General features: G+C 40.0%; 1 protein-coding gene across 13 annotated transcripts in view; it reads left to right on the top strand.

Annotated features, from left to right (window-relative positions):
• Positions 1–13,077, top strand: part of EFCAB3 (EF-hand calcium binding domain 3) — a 93,203-nt gene that overhangs the window by 61,638 nt on the left and 18,488 nt on the right. For all 13 annotated transcript variants that reach the window (XM_077853931.1, XM_077853930.1, XM_077853933.1 and 10 more), the window contains 3 exons: positions 897–987; positions 4,661–4,737; positions 11,465–11,608. In XM_077853931.1, the coding sequence (XP_077710057.1) occupies positions 897–987; positions 4,661–4,737; positions 11,465–11,608 (312 nt within the window). The remainder of the gene's footprint in view (positions 1–896; positions 988–4,660; positions 4,738–11,464; positions 11,609–13,077) is intronic.

Here is a 13,077-nt window from a genome sequence, read left to right as displayed (position 1 = left end):
AAGCCCTACCAACCCAGCTTCTGATCTATAGGCCCTGATGCCCAAACTCTGCCTAAGTGGAAAGGCAGGACGAGGGAGGCTCTAGTGGTTAAAAGTCCATTTGGGAGGTTTTAGAGTGGCAAAACAGCATTGTATCCCACCTCCACTCCTACATTCAAGAAAGACCAATGCACTCCTAAGAATTGACAGGGCAGGGACAGACCTCCCAGAAGGAAATCCTGGGAAAATCTTAGTACCAGGCAGGTATCCAAGATATAAACAATTGGGTAAATATTTTAGAAATGCTGTCACATTTTATTCTCTGTCAATTATGACATGAAATTGTCTACTTATTTCAAAAATAAATTTTGTTTTTACTTAAAGTTACTTAAATAACTTTTCCACACACTTCCAGGATGCTTTATCTATGTCACACGGTACCATTTGCTTTTATACATGATCAGAGTGACACTATTTGAAGGGGGAGACAACAGTAAGATATTTTGCTTAGAGATCTCAGGACAGTGAAGGGGTTCTTACACATGGCCTTCCAACTTTGCACATACATCTAACTTGAACATGTGCACATTTGCACATGTTCCTCAAGGCCCTGGACTTCAAACTCTAGGTCTTGAGCTAGAATAGTTGCTAAAGAAAATAGAGGAATTTGGGCAGCCCGGGTGGCTCAGCAGTTTAGCGCCACCTTCAGCCCAGGGTGTGATCCTGGAGACCTGGGATTGAGTCCCACGTCAGGCTCCCTGCATGGAGCCTGCTTCTCCCTCTGCCTGTGTCTCTGCCTCTCTCTCTCTCTCTCTCCCCTCTGTGTTTCTCATGAATAAATAAATAAAATCTTAAAAAAAAAGAAAAGAGAGGAATTCATCTGTGATTTGATCCTATTTGTATCTTCTGAATTCCAGACAGAGTTACTGGCCCCATGGCAGTTTCTGACATTAAATCAAAACTTAAGCTGAATCCTCTAACAAAAATACCCAGCTTCCATGGCAAGAGGTAAGTAATGAATGTCTTCAGGTGATAAATAGATTAAGGTAAAGAATTTTTTTTTTTAAAGATTTTACTTATTTAGAGAGCACGAGCAGGGAGAGAGGCAGAGGGAAAGAGAATCTCAAGCCAACTCTGTGCCAAGCACAGAGCCTGAGTTGGGGCCTGATCTCATGAACCTGAGATCAAGACCTGTACTGAAACCAAGAGTCAGACACCCAACCAACTAAGCTACCCAGGTACCCCACATAGATTAAGGTAAAGACCTATTAAGGTGATAACAAATTTTAAATACCCACAAGGCTATGGGGAAACAAATTAGAAGGCTCTTCAAGTACCCAAAGATAAATTTATTTATAAAACTAAGCATATGAAAAAAAAACTAAGCATATGAATTGAAGATAAAGTTTTTTTTTTTAAGATTTTATTTATTCATTCATGGGAGACACAGAGAGAGAGGCAGAGACACAGGCAGAGAGAGAAGCAGGCTCCCTGCAGGGAGCCCAATGTGGGACTCAATCCCAGGACTTCAGGGACTCCAATCCCATGCCCTGGGCTGAAGGCAGGTGCTCAACTGCTGAACCACCCAGGTATCCCAAAGATAAAGATTCTTTATGAAAAGAAAAAAATATATGTCCTTTTAGATTGGAGAAACAAAAAGTTCTCTTTCCTGTTCCCCTCAAATGAGAGAGAATTTTTGCGTAAGAGGACAGACTATCGTAGAGGGCTTAAGAAGTTGTCAGTAATACATTAAGATATTTTGAGTGCCAGTTTAACAGAGAATAAAGTTAGAGGATCAGAAAGAAGACCTAATCCCTTAAGCAAGTCAGTCCAGAGAAAGGGTCTGTAGCTCAACCATGGCCAGAAAAATGAAATCTGGGTAAATTGGCTGTGACTAACCTTACGCTAAAATTGGGAAGGGAGATATGTCTGTGACATTAAAAATAGCTTTTTTCGGGGTAGCCTGGGTGGCTTAGCGGTTTAGCGCCGCCTTCAGCCCAGGGCATGATCCTGGAGACCCAGGATCGAATCCCATGTCAGGCTCCCTGCATGCAGCCTGCTTCTCCCTCTGCCTGTATCTCTGCCTCTCTCTGTGTCTCTCATGAATAAATAAATCAAATCTTTAAAAAAATAAAAATAGCTTTTTTCTTAGTCTGATAATTACAAATTCCAGTAAACTGTAGCCACAAATGACCAAAAGAAAGAGCTTGGTCTATATTTTATCACAGCATAAGAAGAAAAGCCTCTCTTCTCTCTCAAACCATCCACTTTCTGTGCCATTTTGAGAGTATTTCTCCTACTGTCCTTGACTATGCCACTGCTACAGAAGTAGATTATTGACCTTTTTAGAGGCACGTGAGTAAGACAACCTTAAAGCTGCCAGATCCCTTGATCTCGTTGTTCCCTTACCCTGAATTACAAGCTGTCTCTTGAACTAGTGACATCCTTGTCATGGAAAGTAGTCAAGCACAGACTCGATAATACCACACGTAGAGGGAATTCCTCCATGAGATGAGAGGCCAGACTGGGCTCATTCCAAATCTAAGGTACTTCAAACCTTTGAAACATTATAAAATAAAAAGACTTTCCCATGCATGAGCCAAGGTAAGATTTGAAATTCTGCGAAGAGTATCCTTTAAAAAAAAAAAAGATTTTATTTATTCATAAGAGACACAGAGAGAGAGAGAGGCAGAGACACAGGCAGAGGGAGAAGCAGGCTCCATGAAGGGAGCCTGACGTGGGACTCGATCCTGGGACTCCAGGATCATGCGCTAGGCTGAAGGCAGGCACTAAACTGCTGAGCCACTCAGGCATCCCAAGAGTATCCCTTTTTTTATGTAACTAATAAAAACACACTGCCTGGCCTTCTACTTTCCTCTTGCTTCTTGAGAAATCCATATTTCTCCATCTACTGCATCTTTTATATCATGCAAAAGAAATTCATTTCTATTTAGAAACACAACAAATATAAAATGCCGTATCTGAGTAAGGGCCAACTTAAGTTTTCAGAAGTCCGAACAGATAATAGAACAGAAATATCAGAAGAAGAAATCAGTGTTATTAAAGCAGAGAAAATTAAAGGTAAAATTCCACACCTAAAAAGTTAGAAATGGTACATTTTGAGACCTTATCACTTCCTTTTTTCCCAGGTGCCTCTTTGAAAATGAGTTGAGGGGGGCACCTGGGTGCCTCAGTGGTTGAGCATCTGCCTTTGGCTCAGGTTGTGATCCCAAAGACCGGGGATAAAGTCCCACATGGGGCTTCCCTCAAGGAGCCTGCTTCTCCCCCTACCTATGTCTCTGCCTCTCTCTGTATCTCTCATGAATAAATAAATAAAATTTAAAAAAAAAAAAGAAAGAAAAAATTAGTTGAACCTACTGGAGACTGTAGAGGATACTAAATTCATAAACCATAACTTTTTAAATTTACCCATGCTTAGTATTTCTTCCCCTTTTACTTTTTTAACTGCTTCCTGTAGAAATAAAAACCAAGAGATTCCATATTAAAACTTTAAGCTTAGAAAAAAAATTTAAAAATAAAACTTTTAGCTTAGGATCAAAGCTAAACGTATTTTAAGTAAAATTAATTTATAAAATCATGATTATTTAAATCTACTTTTAAATAACTGTATTATAAGCAAACCCAGTTTTAGGTAATATATTTTTATGTTCCTAAATTAATAACCTCCTGCAGATCTATACAAACTATCTGCAAATATTAATATGTTTTCTCTCTTTCCAGATTTTATTTTTCTGAGAAAATGAAAAGTCACCCAAGGTTCCAAACTTTCTAGAAGCACTCTCTGCATCAGATGATAGATAGAAAGTTAGAAAGGAAAAAAAAAAAAAAAAGAAAGTTAGAAAGGTAGATAGATAGATAGATAGATAGATAGATAGATAGTTGATACACATAGAGATAATGTATAGCTATACTACCTCTATTTTATATGCTGGTAAAAATACAATTTGGCAGTTAAAGTCATAAAATAACTACAGTTACAAAGCTTTCAGTATAAAGATATTCACCATAAGATTATTTATACCATTTAAAAATTTAAAACATGGGGATCCCTGGGTGGCTCAGCGGTTTGGCGCCTGCCTTTGGCCCAGGGCGCGATCCTGGGGTCCCGGGATGGAGTCCCGCATTGGGCTCCCAGCATGGAGCCTGCTTCTCCCTCCTCCTGTGTCTCTCTCTCTCTCTCTATGTCTATCATAAATAAATAAATAAATAAATAAATAAATAAATAAATAAATCTTAAAAAATAAATAAAATAAAAATTTAAAGCAACTTATATTTCTAGCAATAGGAATAGTGTAGGGCTTATATCCTTGAGCTTTGGAGTCAGATAAACCTGAATTTGAATCCCAGGACTTTCACCTATTATCTGCGCAATTTGGAACAAGTTATTTAATCCCTCTGAGCCTCAGTTTCCACTTTTGTAAAATGAAGAAAATCAGATTTTTTAAGGGTATAAGGGCAACGCAGGGATAGGGCAAATATGGACCTCAGCAGCCAGCATTTTTTCACTGCCCGTCCTGTAACTATTGGCGAGTGACAGTAACAGGTCCCTTAGGAGGTACACTGTGATGCTTACAGTCATTCCAGTCAACAAAAACTGATAAATGGAACTAATATTTGCTGGTTTCATATATGTATTAAATCTTTTCATGTCTTTTGTCAGGTATAAAGATTTACCAGAATCTCTCCCCTGCCAATTACAACACAAAGAAAAGAGGCTGAATACTTCACAAATTCAAGGTAATGAAAATCAGCCCTCAAATGAAAGCATAAACAATGACCCCTTGATAAATCTGATCATTTTCTTCTCTAAGAGAGATCTGTGATTTCAAGAGTTTTCTGTAGTACTCTGCTATTTGAGAGCAAAAGTTCTAATTCAGTGCCTAATTTGTGGGAAGGAAGGGGGATTACTTTTAAACAAACATCTTCCTTGGATTTGGACAGTCCTAGACAAATATTTTTATTCAATTAAGAACTTGTGGGTGTACAAAAGAAAAAAATGCAAAGTCAAATGGAAATCAAGTAATGGGGCAGTATAAATAGCTATACTGGCTATAGTTTATTAATCCAAACAGCAAATATTTATTTAAAGCCCATATTATACTAAGCATAGGAAACATAACAAGTAAAAAATCAGACATGGTCACTGTCACTGCCCTGATAGGAATTCTTTCAGGGAACCCAGACCATTAAACCATGAATTTTAGACTGAAACATTTAAATCACAATATGACACAAGTTATGAGGAAGTATAAAGTATTTGGGGAACATGAAAGATAGTCTCCTGACTTAGTATTGGTCAGATAAGAGAGGAGTCCTAGAGAAAGCTGGATAATGAGTAGGAAGCAAATAGTGCAAGGGAAGTATTCTGGACAGAAAGAGTGGAATCTGCAAAGGCCCAAAGGAAAGGGAAGGCATGACTCCTTAGAAAAAAGAAAAGAAAGAAAATAAATAAATAAAGTTAATCATGGCTGTTTTTGGTTCTGAGAAGGCTAATGCTTTACTCCTCCAAACTTGGAACCAATTGAAAACAAAACAGAAATCAAAGAATCACGTTTACTGCTGGGAAAGCTGGCTTAAAAACAAGAGATTGTCAAAATCAGAATTGCATTTTTCATTGTAAAACTGAGCTAAATGCCTTAATAATAACTATTTATAGCCTTCTAAAAGTTTAAGGTTTCTATCGTGCATTAATATACATTGGTGCTTGTATTAAGGGTTCCCAGGATCTATTTTTTAAGATTTTATTTATTTTATTTGAGAGAGAGAGAGAGCATAAAAGCAGGGGAAGGGACAGAGGGAGAGAATTTCAAGCAGACTCCACAGTCCATGCTAAGGCAGGGCTCAATCCCATGACCTGAACCAAAGAGATCTTAACCTGAGATCATGACCTGAACCAACCAAGAGTTGGACACACAACCAACTGATTCCCCAGGCGTCCCCCAAGGATCTATTTTAATCAGGTATTTTCAGACATACAGACACAGATATGACTGTTAAAGAGAAAGAAGTGTTTTATACTCATAGATCCCTAGAAGTAAGAGACACAGCACACCATGAAGGGCTGCACAGGGGCAGCACCAGAGTCACTCAGGAGGCAAGGAGTAGGTAAGAATGGGCAAGAGCCTTCCTTACATGTGGTTTCTGCAGGAAGGAACAGGTTCTAAACATCATCTATATGCTGACAATTCTCAAATGTGTATGTCCAACCAGAGCCTCTCTCCCCAGCTCCAGGCTCATTTCTGACTGCCTCCTCAACACTTCCAATTGTATGTCTAGTAGACATCTCAAAATCAACATGTCTAAAACTGAACTCCTGATGTGTTCCTCATACTCTCTTTTCTATTGTAGCTAAATATATATAACATAAAAATTATAATTTTAACCATTTTCAAGTGTATATGTACAGGTCAACACATTAAATATATTTGTATGTTCTATAGCAATCACCACATCCACCTCCAGACATTTTCATCTTCCCAAACTGAACCTTCACACCCACTAAGCAATAACTCCCTATTCTTCCTTCACCTCAGCCTTTTACTCTTAAAATATGCTCTACCCATAGCCTTCCCCATCTCCTTTGACTGTTCTGGAAAAAGTTTTGGAGACATCCTTGACACTTCTGTCTCAGCCTACTGATCAGTCCACCAGGAAACCTCATGGGCTCTCCCTTTATTATTTTTTTTAAATTATTGGAAGCTTCTTTTTTTAAAGATTTTATTTATTCATGAGAGACATACACAGAGAGAGAGGCAGAGACACAGGCAGAAGCAGGTTCCATGCAGGAAGCCCGACGTGGGACCCAATCCCACCCCGTCTCCAGGATCATGCCCTGGGCTGAATGCGGCGCTAAACTGCTGAGCCCCCCAGGCTGCCCTGGCTCTCCCTTTAAAATATATCTAGAAGCAGCCAATTTGTACCACCTCTGCTACAACCCTGATCTGAGATACATTGTTGTTCACCCACAACAGCCCCCTGATGCTCCATACTTCTACCCAAACGTAATGACACCTAGAGTGATCTTGCTAAAACATAAGTCAGGGAGCGGTAAGGGGAGGACTGACCTGAGGGACTTTGAAAATGGTGTTTTGACTACAAACTCTAACACAAAACACAAAGGAACTATACATAAACAACGTACTCTAGCCAGTACAGTTGTTTCTCATAGGGGTATAGCTTAAAAATTCTACAATTGTTATACTTATATACTAGGATGGAATAACTCAGGAAATGGACGGTGGACGGTGGGAGCCAGGATTCTCATTGTTGGAGTGGGAAGGTGTGAAGTTACAGAGAAACTGGGTGAGAAGGCTAAAGTGAACCAGCAGTACTGGGTTAGATTTGAGACATCAGTGTGAACACCTGTGAACTCATGTTTAGCTTCATAGGAATACACACAAGTAAATCAAGAAATAAATATGTGTATCAGCATTCATACACATATTTCCTAGCTCTGTCTGTTGAAAGGACTTAAGCACTAACACCCCCACAGCAACAAGCATACCCACCACCCAGAAATTTAAATGCCCTTTTCCTATAAAAGAAGCAGAGTTGCTTGGATAAATGGTTGATTCTAGTGCCTGGGTAGGGAATATACAAGACAAACCTGCAACATCTTACAATGACAAAGTAAGGAAGTTCTCAAAAAACAAAAGGATGGGATCCCTGGGTGGCTCAGCGGTTTAGTGCCTGCCTTTGGCCCCGGGCGTGATCCTGGAGTCCTGGGATCGGTTCCCATCGGGTTCCCTGCATGGAGCCTGCTTCTCCCTCTCTGCCTGTGTCTCTGCCTCTCTCTCTCTCTCTCTCTCTCTCTCTCTCTCTCTCTCTGTCTCTCATGAATAAATAAAATCTTAAAAAAAAAAAAAAGGACACAGGAGCTTTTCAAAGGGATGCAGAGGCCAACCTCAAAGGGGGTTCACAGTGGTTAAGGCTGGAGCAATTTGGGCAACAAAAATAAAATAGTATTGGATTATAACTAAAAGTATAAAATAAATACCTGCAAGTCACTCCTGACAGAATGGAGACTGAATTTTTTAATGGAAAAGAGATAATCTCTCTTACAAAAGAATTCCAGGGGATCCCTGAGTGGCTCAGCGGTTCAGCACCTGCCTTTGGCCCAGGGTGTGATCCTGGAGTCCCAGGATCGAGTCCCACGTCGGGCTTCTGGCATGGAGCCTGCTTCTCCCTCTGCCTGTGTCTCTGCCTCTCTCTCTCTCTCTCTCTCTCTCATGAATAAATAAATAAATAAAATCTTAAAAAAATAAACAAAAGAATTCCAAATAATGAATGTAGATATTACCTCCTCCAGGAGGTAGAACTTAGATCTCCTGTCCCCAGCTCTCGGTCCCTTGAGTCTGGACTTCCTTTAGTGACTTACTCCAAAGAGTAAAATATGAAAAGGAGGGAAGTAATTTTATAGTGGAAGACCCCAACAGACACTCCCTCAGCCAAGGAATCAAGATAAATATCAGTGATAAGTCATATTGATAATACATAACCTTAATATACTGATGAGAATAGCACTTCACTTTGGTCTTCTTTCTAAAAATCCCTCATCTCAAGCAAACCATGAGAAAAACATTAGAAAACCCCAAACTGAGGGACTTCCACAAAATACCTGAACAATATTCCTCAAAACTGTTAAGGTCTTCCAAAACAAGGAAAGCCTGAGAAGCTGTTACAGAAAAGAGGCTAAAAAGATAAAACAACTAAATGTAATATCCTGGAAAAGAAAAATGGCCTTAGGGAAAAACTAAAGAAATCTGATTAATATCTAAAGTTTAGTTAATAGGGGCAGCCCTGGTGGCTCAGCGGTTTAGTGCCTGCCTTTGGCCCAGAGCCTGATCCTGGAGACCTGGGATCGAGTCCCATGTCGGGCTCCCTGCATGGAGCCTGCTTCTCCCTCTGCCTCTCTCTTTCTCTCTCTCTGTCTCTCATGAATAAATAAATAAAATATTAAAAAAAAAAAGTTTAGTTAATAGCACTAAACCACTGTTGGCTTCTTAGATGTGACAAATTGAATCAGAGTACTCTAAGATGCTAACATTAGGGGAAACTGGGTGAGGGATCTACAGGAATTCTCTGGGCTATCTTTGCAATTATATCTAAAACCAATCCAAAAATAAAATTTGCAACTATATCTAAAACCAATCTAAAATAAAATAAAAAATAAATAAAATTGTAAAAACGTTACTGTGCATGCACACACACGCACACACACAAACACACACACACATCTTTCTGACCTCTCCAACTCCTCTCCTGTTGCTCACTCTGCTCCAGCCACACTAGCCTTTTGCTGTCCCTGGAACATATCAGGCCCATTCCCCTTTGTGCCTTTGCTCTTGCTCTTCCCTCTGTCTGGTCCTCTCTTCTCCCAGATATCCACTCCCTCACCCCCATCAAGTCTTTGCTCAGATCTCACCTATTTAATACAAGCAACTTACCCCTCAACCCCTGGAACCGCCAAGCCCCTCGACCTGCATTATTTTTTCTTTTTTCCAGAGCACTTAACATCTTCTAACCTTCTTTTTAAAAAGATTTTATTTTTTCATGAGAGACACACAGAGAGAGAGAGAGAGAGAGAGAGGCAGAGACATAGGCAAAGGAAGAAGCAGGCTCCATGCAGGGAGCCCGATGTGGGACTCAATCCCAGGACTCCAGGATCACACCCTGAGCCAAAGGCAGATGCTCAACCACTGAGCCACCCAGGCGTCACCATCTTCTAACCTTCTAACGTGCTATCCAACTTACCTATTCATTTCATTTATAGAAGGGCAGAGATCTCTGTCTGTTTAGGGCACTAATGTACCCTAAGCACCTGAAGCAGCACCTGGCACATTAGGGCACTAATGTACCCTAAGCACCTGAAGCAGCACCTGGCACATGCCTACTGACATGCTAGAAATACTGGGAGAAATTAGAAACAAGTTAGAGATGACTCCAGCCCTAGAGAAGCCTTCCTTCAACCAAGGGAGAAAAATGTTACCTACTCACACAATTTTAAGGCAGGTATCATTATATCTCCACAAGATGAATCACTCTCATACATACAGATGCTAACACTTGAATGTGATATGAAATAAGTTTTATTCTGGTGCCATTTGAGATATACTTTATTCTGGGTTAATTTCTTCATTCACTAATTTTAGAAAATACATGTCTAACTTTGGTTCCATTTAATGCCCTGAGTATGTCTTTGAAAAAAACTTTTGAATCTATTCAACACATTCACATACATATAATTTGGGTCCATTTTGGTGCCTCCATTTTCTGTTGCTGCCACAACAAATTGCTACAAACTTAGCAACTTAAAACAACACAAATTCATTATCTCACAGTTCTGTGGGCCAGAAGTCCAGCTCGGCTAGTTCCCCTTTTCTGGGTCTTGCAAGGTCAGAATGAAGGAGCTGGCCAGCCTGATTTCTTATCAAGAGGCTCTGAAGAAAAATCTGCTTTCAAGCTTATTCAGGTTCTTGGCAGAACCTAGTTCCTTGTAATTCTAGGGCTGAAGTGCCACTTCCTTACTGGCTATCAGCCAAGAGACTCTCTCACTCCTTAAGGCTCTGGCTCTCTGTGTGTCACATCACTGTGCCCCTTCCATCTTCAAGCCAGCAACAGAGTCCAGTCCTTCTCACATCTCTCTTGCTTCTAGCTGCCTAAGGGACCCTGTGATTAGATTGGGCCCACTCAGTAATCCAGGATGATTTATCTTAATTATATCTGCAAAGTCCCTTTTGTCCTATAAGTAATACATTCACAGGTTCCAAGAATTAAGGTGTGGACAGCTTTCAAAGGCCATTTTAGCAATATATTTGGTTTTCCACCAAGTAGTTTATTCTAGTTCAAATCTCTTGGAAGGATGCTGTCCTTTATATGAGATATCTATTAAGGGGTGCCTGGGTGGCTCAGTTGTTTAAGTGTCTGCCTTTGGCTGAGGTCATGATCCTCAGAGTCCTGGGATAGAGCCCTATATGGGGCTCCCTGCTCATGGGGGAGCCTGTTCTCCCTCTCCCTCTGGCCCCCTGCTAACGCACACACATGCACACTCTCTCTCTTTCAAATAAATAAATAAAATCTTTTTTTAAAAATGTCTGTTGGGATCCCTGGGTGGTGCAGCGGTTTAGCGCCTGCCTTTGGCCCAGGGCGTGATCCTGGAGACCCGGGATCGAATCCCACATCAGGCTCCCGGTGCATGGAGCCTGCTTCTCTCTCTGCCTGTGTCTCTGCCTCTCTGCCTCTCTGCCTCTCTCTCTCTCTCTCTCTCTCTGTGTGTGTGACTATCATAAATAAATAAAAATTTAAAAAATAAAAAATAAATAAAAATAAAAATGTCTGTTAAGTACGCATTTTTCTCTCAATACTTTTCCAGAACATGATCTCCAGTCAACCATATAGTCTGTCCTAGTTACCAGAATATGTACTTATTCTTGAATAACTGCCTAACTTAATTACATTTCCTCAGCCTTCCAAGATGCCTACAACTTCTTTAACAAGGATAAAACTGGCTGTATTGATTTACATGGAATGATGTGCACTTTAGCTAAGTTGGGAATGAATCTAACCAAGCGTGATGTCTATAATGAATTAAGGTGTGCTGATATTGATCGTGAGTATTTGACTTATGATTATTTTTCTCATAAAAGGTTTTTATAAACATATTTTTTCTTTCATAAGAAATCTCATTTATTATCAAAGGTACATATATGTGTTTCCCTTTGAGGGTATCAGTAAGGTATATGTACAAGTCACAAAATCAAAGTAATGCAGAAAAAATCAAAGTAATGCTACAAAATGGACTATTCTTTGAAAAACCCTGTGTGGAAACTAAAAGTGACTGTCACATTCATATTAAATTCAGATTACCTGTCATGACGTACATTTCCAAGGGTGCGTTGAAATAACAGATATAAAGGCATTGAGAATTTCAAAACTGACATGTTACCAAGAAACTCTAAGCCCCTTGTTTCCATTTGAATCATATAGTACAAATTTTCCTTCGATCCTTAGATGCCACCTAAATTATATTTTTATTTTTTTAAAGATTTTATTTATTTACTCATGAGACACAGAGAGAGAGAGAGAGAGAGGCAGAGGGAGAAGCAGGCCCCATGCAGGGAACCCGACATGGGACTTGATCCTGGGACTCCAGGATCACACCCTGGGCTGAAGGCAGGCACCAAACTGCTGAGCCACCCAGGGATCCCTTGTTTATATTTTTAAAGCTTTGAGATACTTCCTTTGAATATACTGACTAAAAAAAAAAAAAAAAAAAAAAAAAAAATGAATATACTGACTAGTGATTACAGCCCAAGCTGATATGTTGTATGGAATATATATTCAGTGCATTATCTCCTTTCACCTCTCCCCACCAAACTACCAGTGCCTCATTAAAGTAGCATAAGTTCCACCTATGAATCAATGTCACCAGTTAATTAAGGTGTCACTTGTTTCTACTAACTCTGCCCAATTTTCCTGTTCTTGCATCAAAACACACACACATGCCTCTAATAGCACTAGCCTATACATTAGAGGAGAGTGGGTACAATTTTGGGGTGTTATAATAATAGAAACATCAGGGGATCCCTGGGTGGCTCAGCGGTTTAGTGCCTGCCTTCGGCCCAGGGTGTGATCCTGAAGTCCCAGGATCGAGTCCTGCATCAGGCTCCCTGCATGGAGCCTGCTTCTCCCTGTGCCTATATCTCTGCCTCTCTCTGTGTGTGTCTCTCATGAATAAATAAATAAAATCTTTAAAAAAAAAAAAAAAAAGAAATAATCAGAGGTGGGTATGGTGTGGGAAAGCTGGAATGGATTCCTTGAAAAAATGGCAAGTCTCTAGGAAAGGAGTGAGTAGATAGGACTGCAGGGGCTGAAACCCCCTAGTTTGACGTTTATACTCCCACCATTGCTTCTGGTGGCTGTGGGTCATTCAAATTCTGGTGCTAAAACCACTTCAAGACCAATTCTCCCCTGAGCAAGTCTCCAGCTTTTTTTTTTTTTTTAAGATTTTATTTATTCATTCATTCATGAGAGACACAGAGAGAGAGGCAGAGATATAAGCAGAGGGAGAGGCAGGCT

The sequence above is a fragment of the Canis aureus genome, chromosome 16 (genome assembly GCF_053574225.1).
Source record: "Canis aureus isolate CA01 chromosome 16, VMU_Caureus_v.1.0, whole genome shotgun sequence".
Lineage (NCBI taxonomy): Eukaryota > Metazoa > Chordata > Mammalia > Carnivora > Canidae > Canis > Canis aureus.
This window is presented reverse-complemented; position numbering and strand designations above follow the sequence as displayed.